At 48.1% G+C, this 17,509-nt stretch overlaps 1 protein-coding gene across 1 annotated transcript in view; it reads right to left on the bottom strand.

Moving 5' to 3' along the window:
- The window catches only part of EFHC1 (EF-hand domain (C-terminal) containing 1), a 29,759-nt gene extending 13,526 nt beyond the window's left edge, over nt 1-16,233 (bottom strand). Inside the window, exons 1-9 of the mRNA XM_015415668.1 lie at nt 16,174-16,233; nt 15,330-15,551; nt 12,666-12,953; nt 10,374-10,523; nt 8,987-9,179; nt 7,097-7,317; nt 5,885-6,025; nt 2,441-2,654; nt 656-803 (exon numbers count right to left, since the gene is read on the bottom strand). Of these exons, the coding sequence (XP_015271154.1) occupies nt 656-803; nt 2,441-2,654; nt 5,885-6,025; nt 7,097-7,317; nt 8,987-9,179; nt 10,374-10,523; nt 12,666-12,953; nt 15,330-15,551; nt 16,174-16,233 (1,637 nt within the window). The remainder of the gene's footprint in view (nt 1-655; nt 804-2,440; nt 2,655-5,884; nt 6,026-7,096; nt 7,318-8,986; nt 9,180-10,373; nt 10,524-12,665; nt 12,954-15,329; nt 15,552-16,173) is intronic.
- Nucleotides 16,234-17,509: the final 1,276 nt, after the last annotated feature.

The following is a 17,509-nucleotide window of genomic DNA, read 5'->3' as shown; positions in this document are numbered from 1 at the left end:
TTTAAGTATCCCCCCGATTTTTTTTTCAGGTTTTAAGATTTTTGTGCACACCTGGGGACTGTCCCACGTGTGCACAAAAATCTCCCTCCCCCCCAAGTGCCCCCAGATTTAGGTATCCGCACGCACGGGGGCCACTTCGCTATTAGATATATAGATATGGAGCAGAGGTCCATCAGTGACTATTAGCCACATGGTATAGGTAGGGACTCTGGGGCAAGTGATGCTCTGTCTTCTTGGTGCTTGGGGGGATCAACAGTGGGAGGGCTTCTTCTGTCCTGGCCCCACTGGTGGACCTCCTGATGGCCCCTGGTATTTCTGGCCACTGTGTGACACAGAGTGTTGGACTGGATGGGCCTTTGGCCTGATCCAACATTGGCATCTCTTATGTTCTTATGTCCTTAAGGGAATGAGATTGTGAGATTGCTCTGCTCGGTCCAGTCATGGCAGGCTCATGGTGCTGGAGGCAGCAGCCCTCCGGACCCTGCAGCAGAGCCCCTCAGCCACCCCCTCCCCCGCAGAATGTGGACAGTCGCCCCCGTGGCCTCCCGTCATCCAAAACGGCAACCGCTCCTGGAGACAAACCCGGAACGCTGACCTGGTTGCTTCTTGGCCCGGGTCCTTGGCCAGACCCTGCACGTTCCCTTGGGGGGCCTACCTCTTTACCGCCTCTGCTGCCGCCTGGCGAGGAGCGAAGTGGGCCCTCATCGCCTGTACGGCGTCTGCTGGGAAACTCCCCGAGTTGCTTTCCATGTAGTTCAGGACATACATATCGGCGTCGGTGATCACAAAACGGCGGCCAAACACTGGGGGGAGAGACAGCCGGTTACGTTGACGCTGTGAGCGGTGTTTGGGTGCCGCTTTCCCAAAGTGGGAGAAAACCATTCTCTCTCTCTCTCTCTCTCTCTCTCTCTCTCTCTCTCTCTCACACACACACACACACACACACACACACACAGATATGAATCAGTGTTCCCTCTAAGCTTAGTGTGAGCTAGCTCACAGTTTTTCAGCCTCCGACTCACACATTTTTGTCTTAGCTCAGGAAGGGATGGCTCCAGAGCGAACTAATTCATGCAGTAGCCAAATCACTCGCTCACAACTTTAATGCCAGGAGCTCACAAAGTAGGATTTTTGCTCACAAGACTCCAGAGCTTAGAGGGAACATTGAAATGTGTCCAATGCTCAATGACCCAAGAGAATGTGAACAACATCCTTCCCCCCCACCTCCTTCTTCCATATAAAACGGCAGGTTGGATCCAGCCAACTTTTCCACTCAGCCTTGCCAATTCCCCTATTGGATACAGTCTGTTGTCCACACAGGTCCCATGGTCCCCCACCGTAGCATTTCTGGGGTAGTCCAAAGGGGAACCCCGTGCTCCTTCCCTGCCAGCTGAAAAGTTGGCCAGGACCAACCCCATTGAGCCTAAAATGGGATCGAGTCAGCTAATATCCCGGCGTCTGCATTTTGGCCTGGGATATTCACACCTTGCCCTGGTCTGGACAGCCTCATCAGACCTTGGAAGCTAAGCAGGGCCAGCTCCGGTTCGTATTTGGATGAGAGACCATCAAGGAAGCCCAGGGTCGCTATGAAGAGGCAGGCGATGGCAAAGCACCTCTGAATGTGCTGGAGTTTCAAGTTGCTTACACTTCAGTCATTACAGAGTTAAGTGTTGTTTGTTAGGAAACAGGATGTTACGTTACATAATGTATTCTACGGCGGGAAAGTTTGTGGGAGTTGCTTACCCTAATGAAGTGACCTGTAACCTTTGTATTGGTCAACTAACAACTTGTTTGTGGAAATGCTTTGATCTAGCATTCACAAGGTTTATGGCCCTTTGTGTGAACCAGAGAGGAAGTTCTCTTCTAGAAGCCAAGACAGTTAGAAAGATGTAGCTGTTAGCATATAGTACTGAAAGTAACTGCAAGTATGTAACCTTTTCATTTTATTTCTTTTATCCAAAGTACCTTAAAAAAGGTAAAGGTTCCCTTGCTCGAAAGCCAGTCGAATCCGACTCTAGGGTTGCGGTGCTCATCTCCGTTTCAAAGCCGAAGAGCCAGCGCTGTCCGAAGACGTTTCCGTGGTCATGTGGCCGGCGTGACTAAACACCAAGGCGCACAGAACGCTGTTACCTTCCCACCGAAGTGGTACCTATTTATCTACTTGCAATTTCTTGCTTTCGAACTGCTAGGTTGGCAGGAGCTGGAACTAGAGACGGGAGCTCACTACCCAAGCTTTATTTTGTTTTATAGTAAATATGTTTTTCTTTTACTAATGTGGCTCTTGTGTTTGCAAAACGACCATCAATCCTGAATCTCAGTATCCCAACAGAATGACTCTCGCCTTGAAAGCCCCACGGGGGTCGCCCTAAGTCGGCTATGAGAGCAAAAAAAAATAATAAGTATACCTTGCCTTCCCACTTGCCTGACACCTTTCACTCACCTTCCACCATGGCCCCAATAGTGAGGTCAGTTGGCCCGTAGTAAACGGGGCTGTCTGGGGAGGAGCCGGGCTTGGAGACTCGCGTCTTGCCCAGGAACTTGCCCGCGATGATTCCCGAATTGCGCGTGGGAGGCTCGTAGATGCTCATCATGTCTGTGGCGAGGTAATAGGAGAGGACGAAGCGACGCTTTCTGTCCTCCGGATTCGGAGACTCCTGCGGAGAGCGAAGCGAGAGGTGAGCCATGCGGGGTCGGGGTGGCACCGAGTCGTCAGAATCTGGGTTGGGTTCCGAGGCACCCATTTTCAAATCCCCACTCAGCTGATATAGTTCACAGGTGGCCTTGGGCCAGTCACACTCCGAGTCTAATCGACCTCCCAGGGTTGTTCTCAGGGTGAAATGGAAAGGGGAGAACCCTGTAAAGTGCCCCGAGCTCCGAAACAGATGTTTATCCTGCCACTCCATCAGGCGCGTAGCCAGGGTTTTGTGGCTTGTGGGGCAAGTTCTTTTCTGGCGGGCCTGAAGTTCTCAGTGCAGAAAGAAAAGCCACTTAGCCAACAGAAGGCTGTTCCCAGGATAGATCTCTAGATTGCGAGCTGTCGGCCACTTTAGATGACAGTTCTCAGCTGATGCAAGTTAATCACTTCTGCCAGCCTAAGCAACAAGCCGGCAGGTGGGGGTGATGACTTCTATTGTCAAGAAAGCTAACACTCAAAGGAGGCCAGTTTCTTGACAAAGAGTTAGAAGGGAACCTAGAGGTCACTTACTCTAACCCCCTTGCTCAGTGTGGGAATTAGTCCACTACTGCACCCCACTCTGCTTAAAGGAGAAAAGGTAAAGGTTTTCCTTCCTCGAAAGCCACTCGAATCCAACTCTAGGGTGCGGTGCTCATCTCCGTTTCCAAGCCGAAGAGCCAGCGCTGTCCAAAGACATTTCCGTGGTCATGTGGCCGGCGTGACTAGACGCCGAGGCGCACGGAAGGCTGTTCCCTTCCCACCAAAGCGGTACCTATTTATCTACTTGCAATTTCTTGCTTTCAAACTGCTAGGCTGGCAGGAGCTGGGGCCAGAGACGGGAGCTCACTCTGTCATGCGGCACTCGGGCCTCGAACTGCTGAGCTACAGGCCTTCCGGTCTGCAGTTCAGCATCTTAACCACTTGAGCCACCACAGCTCTAAGATAGCATGTAATAAATCCCAGAGTTGAGATACACGGGGCATTTTCATACAAACTCAATAACATGCTTGCAATCAGTGTTCCCTCTAAGGTGAGTTAGTGTGAGCGAGCTCATTGTCTTTTAGCCTCCAGCTCACACGTTTTTGTCTTGGCTCAGGAAGGATGGCTCCAGAGTAGACTGATTTATGCAGCGGCCAAATTGTTCGCTCACAACTTTCATGCCAATAGAATTTTTGCTCACAGCTTAGAGGGAGCATTGCTTGCAATCCACTTTCAATGCATCTTAGCAATCGTTTGCAAGTGGATTTTCCCGTTTCACGCAGTGAAATCCAGCTGAAAACTTGAAAGTGGATTCAAGGTGCATTAAAGCCGTGTGAAACGTGGAGTGTTTTCATGCACAGTGAATAATGCAGTTTCATTCTACTTTCAATCCACTCTGCAATGCACTTTTACTTTAAGAAACGGGAAAGTCCACTTGCAAACGATTGCTAAAGTGCAAGGTGGAGTGAAAGGACATTTTTCAACGCATGTGAAAGAGCTTGTTGAGTGACAAGAAGATGCTAGGAGCAATCTTAGTACTTAGATGGGAGAGCACCAGGGAAACCCATGGCTGCTACTAAGAGGCAGGCAATGGCAAACCACCTCCGAATGTCTCATGTTGAAAATCCTACGGGGTCGCCATAAATCGGCTGTGACTTGACACAACTTTACGCGTACACAGGACCTGGATCATGGCCAGGAGCCGGAAGTTTGACACAGTAAAGGTAAAGGTAAAGGTTTCCCTTGCTCGAAAGCCAGTCGAGTCCGACTCTAGGGTTGCAGTGCTCATCTCCGTTTCAAAGCCGAAGAGCCAGTGCTGTCCGAAGACGTTTCGGTGGTCATGTGGCTAGCATGACTAAACACCGGGTGCATGGAACGCTGTTACCTTCCCACTGAAGTGGTACCTATTTATCTACTTGCAATTTCTTGCTTTCAAACGGCTAGGTTGGCAGGAGCTGGAACTAGAGATGGGAGCTCACTCCGTCATGCAGCACACTCGGGTCTCGAACTGCTGAACTGCCGACCTTCCACAGCCTGCAGTTCAGCGTCTTAACCACTTGAGCCATCGCGGCATTGCGCAAAACACGGTGGAGAATAGGTTGGGTCTGTTCTCATTTCCTTCGCCATTCACATATAACCTTTTGAAAGCACCAAGAGACCAGGTTTTTTAAAAGGGGATTCCTTATTTTAGAAGCCTTCTCCCATTCTCCCCTCCTGTTTTAAGACCAACAAAGTTTTATTCAAGGTATGAGCTTTTGTGTGCAAGGCACACTTCTCCAGATACATTGGAATGGCAGGGAAGGTGCAAACTTTTAGCCAGAGAATGAACAACGAATTAACACATAACATGATGATGGTCAAGATATGCAAAGTGAAAGCTCAAGTTTGTTCAACTAAATAACAACTTAAGGTTATAAGTTCAACAGTTGTAAAGCAATAAATATGTCAAAATAGCAGATAAATGTCCAAATAGCAGATAAATGTCCAAAGGGGGCTTTTCTAATTGTGGGAAGTCTGCTGTTTTGACACATTTATTGCTTTACAACTGTTGACCTTATAACCTTAACTTGTTATTCAGTTGAACAAAACTAAATTGTTGTTGAGCTTTCACTTTGCATGTCTTGAACGGTCATCGTGTTACATGTTAGTTTGCTGCTCATTCTCTGGGTATAAGTCTGAACCTTACCTGCCATTCAAATATATTTGAAGAAGTGTGCCTTGCACACAAAAGCTCATACCTTGAATAAACCTTTGTTTGTCTTAAGAAGAAAAAGAAGAGAAGAGGATTGGATTTATACCCCGCCCTTCACTACCCAAAGGAGTCTCAGAGCGGCTTACTAACTCCTTTCCCCTCCCCTCCCCTCCCCACAACAGGCACCCTGTGAGGTAGATGGGGCTGAGAGACCTCTTGACAGAAAGGGCTCTTTTTTCAAGAACAGCTCTTATCAGAACTAAGAACAGCTCATCAGAACTACGGCTTGCCCAAGGCCATCCAGCCAGGTGCAAGTGGAGGAGTGGGGAATCGAACCCGGCTCTCCCAGATTAGAGTCCGCGCACTTAACCACTACACCAAACTAGCTTAAAGGTGCCCCTGGACTCTAAATTCGTTCTATGGCTTCAGACCAACACGGCTGACCAACGGGATCTTCCCCCCGGCTTGTCACACTGAAATCTCGTCGCGATCTCATTCTTCGCTTGGAACGGTAGCGTATCCTTCAGGAAACATCTCACCATCATGACGGCGTAGCGCAACACTTTACGGTCGTTCTCTAGCATCTTGATGATGTCTTTCTTAGGAGGCTTCGGGATCAGGCTGAAGCAGTTCTGGAGAGAGTCCTCAATGAAGCCGTAACCATTGTAGGGAGGGATGACCTGCCGTGAAAAGAAACCAAGGGGGAGGGATGATGACGATGGACTACATGACTTAGACTGAGACACTGGAGAGGGAACTATATTCCTTTCAAGACCGCTGCAGCTTCCACTGCTGCTGTGTTATCTAACAGTGTGTTGGGATTCCTAATTCAGGGTCGATGGTTGTATTGCAAACACGAGAGCCACACTTAGTAAAAGAAAAATATCTTTACTATAAAAACAAAATAAAACATGAGTATGGTACTTTGGATAAAAGAAATAAAATAAAAAGCTACATACTTATAGTTACTCTCAGTAATAAATGCTAACAGCTACATCCTTCTATCTCTCTTGGCTTCTAGAAGAGAAATACCTCTTTGGTTCACACAAAGGGCCATGAACTTGTGAATACATTAATGCTAGATCAAAGCATTTCTACAAACAAGATGTTAGTTGACCAATACAAAGGTTACAGGTCACTTCATTAGGATAAACAACTCCCACAAACTTTCCTGCAAAGTAACATCCTGTTTGCTAACAAGCAACATTTAATTCTGTAATGGCTGAAGTGTAAGCAACTTGCAATTCCAACACAGTGGCCCTTGACGTGCTTTCCACAGGCGCCACAACACCCACCAGCATGTTTCCTCGTCCTCCCTTGCTCCTTCCCCGAAACCTCTCTTTGCAAAGCAAACAGCCAATCCTGGCCTGTCTCTAGTTTATTGGAATATATATATGAGGTGCTTCAGGAGAGCGGGGGCGGGGGGGGAGGACCACCTTTGTGTCTGCTCAAAACAGCCATTTGGAAACAAGTGCCTTCATCGAAGGAGGCTTGGAACTGCCCAACGTTTTGCGGAAAGCTCCAAAGCACAGTGGGAACGAGGGCTTGGTGGAAACTGCCAATTTAGTCCGACTCCAACCCACAGTATGGCATTAGGTGACAGATGTCCTACAGCTAAATGTACTTCTTAGGAAACCTTGCATCGATTTCAACAAAACGCTCACAGGAAGGGACCGGGGACTGGAGTCCTGGCCTTGTGGATTGACAGCTCTGCCATCCTATATCCCCGTTGATCAAAACCTTCTCGTTACCTGTGTCACTTCCTCCAGGGGCCGCGTCTTTACATCGACTGGCTGGAAGTTATCGATGCCAAACTTGTCCCGATAGAACTGCCGCGTGAACTCGTCGCAGTCGTAGATGAAGAAAGAGCGCCCGAGAAGGGTGATGGAGTTGCCTACAGCGAAATCTTTAGCGGTAAACCATTCCAGGACCTCCTGGTCAGAGATCTCCAGCACACAAGTTGGGAAGGTGTCTTGTGGAAGGAAAGCAGGTCAGTTAGATGCGGGTGGCCTTTGGGACCTCTACCCAAAAGAAGAAAATCCGTTGTCCATTGAAAAGAATGTTCAGTGTCCAGGGAAGAAAGACAAAATAACGGTGTTTCTTGTTGTGCAACGATAACAAAGCAAACAGTATACAACGGGTCAAACTGATCACAACACTTAGTGTCTGAGGCTAATTGTCACCATCTCAGAACATATTAGGGTTGCCAGGCCTTTAGCTATGACAGGAGGCCTCCTAGTGGCAGACCACATCACTCAAAGAGACACTCAAAAGAGGCGGTGGGGGATTTATTTATTTTTTAAATTCGCGACTGCGTGCGCCATGATGTCACTTCCCGACAAAACCTGGAACTGATGTCAGGTAGCTCTAGGAATCACCTGAAACTCTTATGGTTTTACCATATCGTTTCCACCAATTCCTAGAACTACCTGACGTCACTTCCAGGTTTTCCTGAAAGTGAGGTCATGGTACCTCTAGAACATATCCTGGTGTAGCTACGTGAGATGCAGGAAATTCTTTGTCAGATTTCCCAACATTTTTGAACGGTGTTTGATAAAAACTATTGGGGGGGAAGGGGTGTATGTATACCAGGTTGGATCGAGGCCATGGTGCCCAGGGTGGTTAAACCCTCCCCCACCTTTCCCCACAATACCATTTCAGAAAATCAGGCCCCAGAGCTGCTTTTAGCCCTAGAAAGGGGGAAAAAAGACAGGCAGCCTGTCTTTTTTCTTCCCTTCTAGGGATGGTTGGATAACAAAGGTCTTTCTATTACAAAAAGGGCACCGAGGATAGGGTTAATACACACCCTGTGAGGGTCATCACCATCCCCTTCAAAATTGCCTCCTGCAGCTGCTTGTAAATAAACACATCAGGAGATGACTGCCAAAGCTCCCATGTCTCATCTGGTTGCATGCCCAGAAAGGACATTTATCAAAGCTCTGCAGAAGATGTCGCATCCCTGAAGATGAATTTCAGTATGTTATACTGCAGGCAGTTAAGGTTGAGGTATTGTAATGGTATGAATGATAAAGTGGCTTAAATCCTCACTTGTGCTGGAATGAAAATTCAACACGACAGAACTACTGCAAAATGTGCAAAATGTACATACTCCAATTTGTATTTATAACATCAATAATAACAATACAATGTTTTCACAGAGAATAAGAACGTCTCAAGAATGATGAAGACGTCTCACAGATGAGCAGATGGACGAAGTCCCCCGGAGTTAACATTCGTTTCGGGCGTCTTTTTCACACATAAACAACTCCTAATAAAAAATTTCTAATAAAAACAACTGATGTTATTGATGTTATAAATACAAATTGGAGTATGTACATTTTGCACATTTTGCAGTAGTTCTGTCGTGTTGGTTACTATCATACTGCAACCCCCTTTATTGTCAGGAATGAAAATTCAAGGCAGACACCTTGTCACATCTCTCTACTGAAAGAGGATTTCTCCCCCATGCAGGCTAATGATAAACCTGGGTCCCATATTTCTGCCTTCCCGGTACAATGAGCGTGGAAAGGCTACTTGCTGCACCTAAATGCGTCAACGGATTTCACACATATGTGCCCATTAACCCCTCAAATACCTCCTCCTCTTTCACCGATTGGGGCAAACGGCCAAAGTGCTCCTACCGGTTTTCTCCACGGTTTTCTTGGGCAGGCGTTGGCGCTTTATCAGCACGGGGAAAGGGTCTCTGCCGTTATTCCTTTCGTGGCACTCCCGCACTTCCACAGTATCGTCCGCCAAGTAGTAGTGAATGATAAAACGCCGGCTCTCGCCAAACATGTTTACGGTGTCATCCCATATGGCGTAGAAACGGAGGACCTGGTTAAAGTGTGAGAGGGGCCAGAGCTCAGCAACGGCATGGACTCATTGTCCTTATAAGATTGTACCCCCGGCCCCTTCTGTTAAAAGAATCACAGGTAGGGGGGCTATAAGACAGACCTTGAAAAGAGAGAGAGAGAGGAGGAGGAGGAGATTGGATTTATACCCCACCCTTCACTACCCAAAGGAGTCTCAGAGTGGCTTACAAACTCCTTTCCCTTCTCCTCCCCACAACAGACACCTTGTGAGGTAGGAGGGGCTAAGAGAGCTCTGACAGAAACTGCTCTTTTTCAAGAACAGCTGTGCCATATCTGTGTCTTGCCCAAGGTCATCCAGCAGCTGCGAGTGGAGGAGTGGGGAATCAAACCCGGTTCTCCCAGATTAGAGTCCGTGCACTTATCCACTACACCAAGAGGAGACACTAGTGGATGACTCGGGCTGGTGATCTGACTCAGTAACTCTTTACAGACATGGCGGGTGCAGTGTAGAATTAGAGTCAGGGAGATCCCGGCTCAAGTCAAAACCCCACTCTGCTGTCAAGTTCATGGGGTGACCTTTGGCCAGGCACTCTCTGTCTGACAGGCCTACCTCAATGGGGAGGGGGAGCCATGTACACCACTCCAAACTTCTTGGAGGAGGGGTAGGACAAAAATGGATGGATGGATGGACAGATAGATAGATGGTAGATAGATGATAAATGTTAGATCCATGATAGATGATACACTGATAGATGATAGAGATAGTAGATGATAGATAGATGATAGGTAGATGATAGGTAGATGACAGATAGATAGATGATAGACAGACAGACAGACACTTCTGGCAGTGCCAGTAGCAGGCTCAGCCCAAGAAGAACAAAAGAAACAAAAGTACTTCACCCGTGTATAGGTGGGGAGTGAAAATGTCCATTTGTATTTATGGATGAGCAACGAGACGTTACTAAAGATGGCTTACCAAAAATAACTGGTAGGAGAAGAGGAACCTGGGATAATTCCCAATCCCGGAAGGCCATGTACAAAAAGCAGAGCAGAGCAAACGCTCACATGTGACACCAGATGCTCGGCGCGGGCTGCACTCCGCTGCTCTGCCCCCCCCCCACCCAAAATGCACACCAGGAAGCCTCGCCGTCCCAGAATCCTCCAGTCCTCCGGCCAGGCCCTGGGGCTCGTGACGGGAGTCCACCCTGCGACTCACCTTTTTGTCAAAGGCCAGGAATTGTTTCAGCTGGTCAAAATCCGAGGGCGTGACGTACATGCGCAGAGGCATTTTGCGCAACTCTGTGTAAGGGTCGAAAATCATCGTCTCCGGGGGGTTCAGTTCAATCCCTTGGCTCTCCAGGAATGTCTAGGGGAAGACAGAGGTGGGTCAGAATGTGCAGGAGGGGAAAAGGCAAACGTCAAGGACGGTACTCAAGAGGGGAACCTTCGGGGTAGCTTAAGCGCATCACAAAGCCCCGTCTCCCGTTATGTGTCTCCGGTGAACACCTGGTGTAATAACTCCACAGCACCCAGCACCAAAACAGAACAGAGCTTTATTTAGAACTCGGGCAAGGCCTGGTCTGGGCCCTGCTAGGCCGTAACCAAACACAGCCAGCAACCAACGGTCAGTTTGGTGTAGTGGTTAGGAGTGTGGACTCTAATCTGGGGGAACCAGGTTTGATTCACCACTCCTCCACATGCAGCTGCTGGCGTGACCTTGGATCAGTCATAAGTTCTCTCAGAGCTGTTCTCTCAAGGGCAGTCCTCGAGAGAGCTTTCTCAGCCCCACCTCCCTCCCAGGGTGTCTGTTGTGGGGACGGGAAGGGAAAGGAGATTGTAAGCCTCTCTGAGACTCCTTTGGGTAGTGAAAGGCGGGGTATAAATCCAATCTCCTCCTCCTCCAATATAACAAGTGAAAGGTAAAACTAAGGCAAAGGCTTTAGGAATCATGTTAAAATAAGAAATCGTCAAAATAACTACACAATACAAGAAGAAGAAGAAGAGGAGGAGGAGGAGGAGAAGCAGGAGGAAGAGGAGCAGGAGGAGGGGGAGGAGGAGGAGGAGGAGGAGGAGGAGTCTCCACTTGACTATGAAACTCAGCTAAGGTTGGCATCTTGAGGCTGGGCAAACATTGAGAGTCTCACCATGGAGGAAGAGGCCTTCCTGGTAATGTAATGATGTTGTCAGCAACAAGCTGATATCCTGTGAGGTAGGTGGGGCTGAGAGAGCTCTGACAGAAACTGCTCTTTTTCAAGGACAGCTCTTGTCAGAACTACAGCTTGCCCAAGGTCATCCAGCCAGGTGCGAGTGGAGGAGTGGGGAATCAAACCCGGTTCTCCCAGGTTAGAGTCTGCGCACTTAACCACGACACCAAACTGGCACCAAACAATAAGGGAACATCAACGAATTCACAGCTCCCCACGACATAAGGCCTGGGTTTTCATATTACTTCGGTCGGACGGGAACCCCCAGGGCTGCAGCCTCTCCCTGCTTTGCTAGGGTAACGTGAGAAGCCCTGGAGCAAAAGGGGAGAAGCTGCCCTGCAGTTCCTCCCCAGGCTAGCATTCACCCTTGGAAAACAGACTCAGGCCCCGGTCACATCACGGGGGGGGGGGGGGGGGGGGGAGGCATGGCTAATTGCCCCGGTGCAGTTTGATGCGCGATTATGCGATCAGACGCGCCGGCGGCACACCATGGGTCCTTCCCTCGGCACCGGCGGGTAAACGAGGGACCGGAGGGGAATGCCGCACGCCGGCGCGATCACACCACGGGCGTCTGGAGGCAGCCCGTGGCAAACGTTTACTAGTACCTTGGAGGTACTAGTTTTTTAAGGCGCATTGTCGGCGGTAAGCCACGGGTGCGCTCCACTTCCCAGATGTTGGGGTGTGATCGCGCCCGGATAATCCGCCCACCATCCGTGCCTCTCCTGCGGCAACGTTGCCGTGTGACCGGGGCCTCAATTCTCAGAGTGTTGGCTTATCTCTTGCAGTTCCTGGCTTGCCATGTGATGCCTGTGGCACACGAGGGAACAGTGCCGCTGCATTGTTCAGGTCAAGTAAGAGCCCAGACAGAGGTGTCTTAAGTGTACCACGTAAAGTGAGTTTGGAAACATCTGCACAGCCATGGAGCTGCCTTATACTGACTCAGAGCCTTGGTTCCTCAAGGCCAGTCTTGCCTACCCAGATGGGCAGTGGCTCTCCAGGGTCTCAGGTCAAGAGGTCTTTCACATCGCCTCCCACCTGGTCCTTTCAGCTGGGAATGCCAGAGAACTGAACCTGGGACCTTCGGCACGCCACTGAGCCACAGCCCCTCCCCATGTTTGTGGAGAAAGGCAGGTTAGAAATTTTTTAAAATACATCAAGCAGACAAGCACCGAAAATAAATCCAAGGAATTACTGAATTCAGCCAGCCAAGGTTCAGAATCGTGTTTGGAGATTACGACAGCTTGCCTGATTTCTTAATAGCCACACGCACCTAATTCTGCGACAGAATGGCCGAGGCGCAGTACCTGCGTGAACGCATCGCAGTCGACTATCCGGAAAGTCTTGCCGTAGATGGTAATGTTGATGCTTCGGTTGAGGTCTTTCCAGTGGTAATGGTCCCCACGGTCGTTCTTGGGCAGGCGCTGCCGCTTGATGAACTTGCCCTGAGGAATCCCCGAGTTTTCCACGATGGGCTCCATGACAGACATGGTGTCGTCTTCGAGGTAATAATAAATGCCCACTTGCCGGATACGGAAATGCTCTTCGATCGATATGGGGACATCTTCTTGGAAGTAACCGTTGAACTTCAGCACCTGCAAAGGAAGAGCCCCCGAAAGGCAGGAGACAAGTCGCTTTCATGATAACACTGACAGGAGACCCTCTCGGGAAAGAGCCAGTGCCTTGGGGGCGTATGTACCCCCGCTACATTCTAAGAACATCAAGCCCAGACACCATGAAAAGACACCATCTCTGGGAACAGGGGGAAAACACTCTCCTCAAATTCAGGCTAGCAGCATGAGGAAGTCCCTGAATCTTTGACTCAGCCGAGAAATTGTTCGATAAGAGAGGGTGGGCCCCCGGGGGGGAGAAGGGGGGGGGGGGGGGGATTCCGGAAAATATTTTCCGTTCCACCCCCCCGGGGTCTTTTTAAAAATTTTCCAATGGAAAAACTGGAAATGGGAGGGGGGGTACTGAAAAAAAGCCTAAGAAATATTTTCTCTTTTAGACTGAATGAAAGAATGAAATACTTTTAAAGAAGAGAAGAAGAAGAGATTGGATTTATACCCCGCCCTTCACTACCCAAAGGAGTCTCAGAGCGGCTTACGATCTCCTTTCCCTTCCCCTCCCCACAACAGACACCCCCTGTGAGGTAGGTGGGGCTGAGAGACCTCTTCACAGAAACTGCTCTTTTTCCAAGATCAGCTCTTATCAGAACTACAGCTTGCCCAAGGTCATCCAGCCAGGTGCAGGTGGAGGAACGGGGAATCAAACCCGGTTCTCCCAGATTAGAGTCCGCGCTGCTAACCACTACACCAAACTGGCTCTTGGAAGATAAGGTGGGTGTGCTGCAGACATATGCAACTCTTAAATCCAAGGTGCATTTCTGCACCTAGAGGGATACCTAATCTTCATGAGAGGAGCAGGCAGGGATTTCACTGTTTCTCAACAATTGCATGCCTTCTGTTGTCCTTTTCACCTGACGTAGTCGACTTTTTCACCTCTCCCTCAAACCACTGTGACACATATATCCCTCAACTGGGTAAAATGTGGCTGATTGCCCTAACTTGCTGGAAGGAGAAAAAAGATCAGAAGGAGGTGGCACAGAAACTGTGGCAAAGCCTCAGGGGAAAACTGCAAGTTTCAATGAGAATGCCGTTCTTTCTAACCAGATAGCAAAGATTAAGGTACGTGCACTAAGACAACATAGGGTGCATCAGTTTGAAGCTTTCTCTCTAGCACTGTATATATTTGCAGTTTTGCTTGTACAAAACTAAGGCACTGATAACTTTTAAAATCCATACATATGTCACATATTGCAATATTACATGCTAGGTAAGTTACAAATAACCTTTATCGTTTAGGTTGGATAGGACAGGAAATACCGCATATACTTTAATTTTTCTCAAAATTTCTGCCCCCCCATGGGAAAAAACAGGGTGTTCCCCCCCCCTGTGGCTTCAAAGTTTCCAGAAACTTTGCATCTCTGCTTCAGACAAAAATATGCAACGTGTCACTAAAAGCAGCCTCCTAGTTGGAGGACTGGAATCACTAAACCTGATTCAAGGATAGGCAGGAAACAGTAGGCCCAGTAGCTTGATGTCTGTCTCTGGGAAACTGGCAAAAAGCATTATTAAAGCTGGAATGGTTAAGCACAGGAGAAGAACAAGCCTTGTCCAGGAAGAATAAGAGCAGCTTGTGCAAAGCAAGGCCTTGCATCACAAGTTTTTTGTGAGTTGAGAGAGTCAAGAAGCACATGGAGTATACCTTATATACAGGGCCCGCAAAAATCTTTTTGACAGATTCCCTGATCAAAAGCTCCTACATAATCTTTGCTATCCTAATCACTGGCTTGCACTCTAATGTTTTGTTTCCAATAATCATCACTTCCCTTGTAGGGTTAATCTAACCCAGGGGTGGCCAAACTTGCTTAACGTAAGAGCCACATAGAATAAACGTCAGATGTCTGAGAGCCACAAAACATGAACAAATATTACACGTTTTTACTGGGAAATATGCAAATTTGCTTTTTATTAACATTAAATGAGACTGCCAAAAATAGTAACACAAGCGGTAAAAGCAGATATCGAAAATGATATTTATTTGCCCAATGATATTTGTTTTCTAATAATATTTAGCTTCCCCAGCTGCCCTGCCAGGAGCCACACAATATGTGTGAAAGAGCCGCATGCGGCTTCCCGAGCCACAGTTTGGCCACCCCTGATCTAACCTCTTCAAACTGTTGAGACTGTGGATATCTCTGGGCAGAGACTCGGGACATCTATACAGTAATCCTCTTCCCAAGCAAAGACACCATCTGCCAAGTCAGTTTCATCCATCTACAGCCAACGGATATGGGCCCTTGAAATATTGATACATATTGTTCCCTAAACTCTGCAGTAAATGGCTTCACCTTTCGATGCCGGGCTTGGCCATCGCAGATCCTGCACTCAGGCGTTCTAGAACAATACCTTTTTGTCGAAGGCCACATGTGCTGGGATGAAGTCCGAAGGCGGGGCTTGCTTGGGCTGCCCATAGGTGAGGGTGGGTCGCTTGTTGGACAACTCATCTAATTCGGCCTGGGACAGCTGGTTGACGTGAAGCCGCTCTCGTCCTATCCCCACCGTCGGCAGCCGCTTAAAGGCAAACCCGTTCTTGTAACTCAGAGTCTGAGAGCGATGAAAAGCGGTTTTCTAACGAAAGGGGAAAAAATCCACCGTCAAACGCTGTACACATATTTGGTTCAATGGAAACAAATTTGGAACTCCCCCCCCCCCGCCACCTCGAGAGCTTTGAACATTCAACTGCAAAACTTTAAGGTTGTTTCTCGCTGGTACCAGACTCCCGCACAGGGGCGGATTAAGGCTCACTGGTGCCCTAAGCACTGACCCATCTTGGTGCCCCCCTCCTTTCCACACTGACCCAGTCCATTTTAGTTGTCGACCTGTCTGACCAGATATACAATGCAGGTTCCAGCAATACAAAAATGTATTCATATGATAACACAATATACTGTACAAACTAAGCCAAGCTTGGGCTACATAAAGTTCTACGAAAATGCAATACAACATCTATTTTAATATCTCACAAGTTTTCACCCTTTCCCCAACTTTGTGGTGCCCCCTTTGGCCCTGGTGCCCTAAACACGTGCTTAGTCTGCTTAATGGTTAATCCGCCCCTGCTCCTGCACACCTAGCTCACTCAAACTCTACAGTGCCTCCAGTCTGTGTGAGACAATGTGGTGAGTGAGGGACTTATTTCCATAGCTGGTGGTCTTGTAACTTGACTGGTAAATTTTGGACCCAAATTCAATACCAAAATCATCAGATCACCGGTTATTGGATTCTCAGGACCCCTGAACTGTTCCTTCTCCATTTGTGGAATCACTTTAACGTTCCCAAGGTGAAATGAGAACTTATTACGATAATGTTAAGTGCTGCTAAATGTCTTACTGCTTCACACTGGTAAACCACATCAATGGCATCGCTGCAAGAGTAGCTCTTAAAATTGTGGGACCGATTTATTCTGGACGAGATTAAAAAACAATTTAGAGAAGTCTAGAGGTTCCTCAGATTGGCCCAGTCTCCTAGAAAAATGGTACCCCTTGTTGGTCTTAAAGGGGCCACTGGACACAAGCTTTGGCTACAGATAAAAATTATTTATTACTACTGTTTCAGCTTTTTTAGAGACCACCTTGCTTCTTTTGTGTTGCAAATAAACCGCCCTCTGGCTACCACTATGTTGGGATTCTTTGATTCAGGGTCGATGGTTGTATTGCAAACACAAGAGCACACATTAGTGAAAGAAAATTATCTTTACTATAGAATAAAGTAAAACATGGGTAAGATACTTTGGATAAAAGAAACAAAATAAAAGGTTACATACTTGCAGTTACTCTGAGTACTATATGCTAACAGCTACATCTTTCTAACTGTCTTTGCTTCTAGAAGAGAACTTCCTCTTCGATTCACACAAAGAGCCATAAACGTTGTGAATACATTAATGCTAGATCAAAGCATTTCACTTCATTAGGATAAACAACTCCCACAAACCTTCCCGCCGTTGAATACATTATGTAACGTAACATCCTGTTTCCTAACAAACAACATTTAATTCTGTAATGACTGAAGTGTAAGCAACTTGCAATTCCAACACCTAGAGACTCAAGGTGGAGTACAGACAAGAGAGAGAGAGAGAGAGAGAGAGAGAGAGAGAGAGAGAGAGAGAGAGATCATACAGTATACCAACTACATTTGAGTCCAGCAACACCTTGGAAGACCAACAAGGGGTATAAGCAATCAAGAGTCAAAGCTCCCTTCATCAGATAGTAGAGTGCATCGACCTAGGCATGCCAGCCTCCAGGTGAGGCCTGGAGATTCCCCTGGAATTACAGCTCATCTCTCGACTACAGAGATCAGTTCCCCTGGAGAAAGGGGATGCTTTGGGGGGTGGGCTCTCTGTGGCATTGTATCCCACTGAGGCCCCTCCCCTCCACAGGCTCCACCCCCCCCAAATCTCCAGGAGTCTCACAACCTGGATCTGGCAACCCTAACCCCCATCCCCACTGGCCGTGGGGGAAGGGGCTGGCAGCGCTACATCAAATGGATGATGCAACTGGACTGGCAGCACAAAACTGCAGCAACCATGCAAC

Source organism: Gekko japonicus, unplaced genomic scaffold, assembly GCF_001447785.1.
Source record: "Gekko japonicus isolate JY-2015 unplaced genomic scaffold, Gekko_japonicus_V1.1 scaffold3668, whole genome shotgun sequence".
Taxonomy (NCBI): Eukaryota; Metazoa; Chordata; class Lepidosauria; order Squamata; family Gekkonidae; genus Gekko; species Gekko japonicus.
Note: the sequence above shows the minus strand (reverse complement) of the source record. Positions and strands in the feature narration are given on the sequence as shown.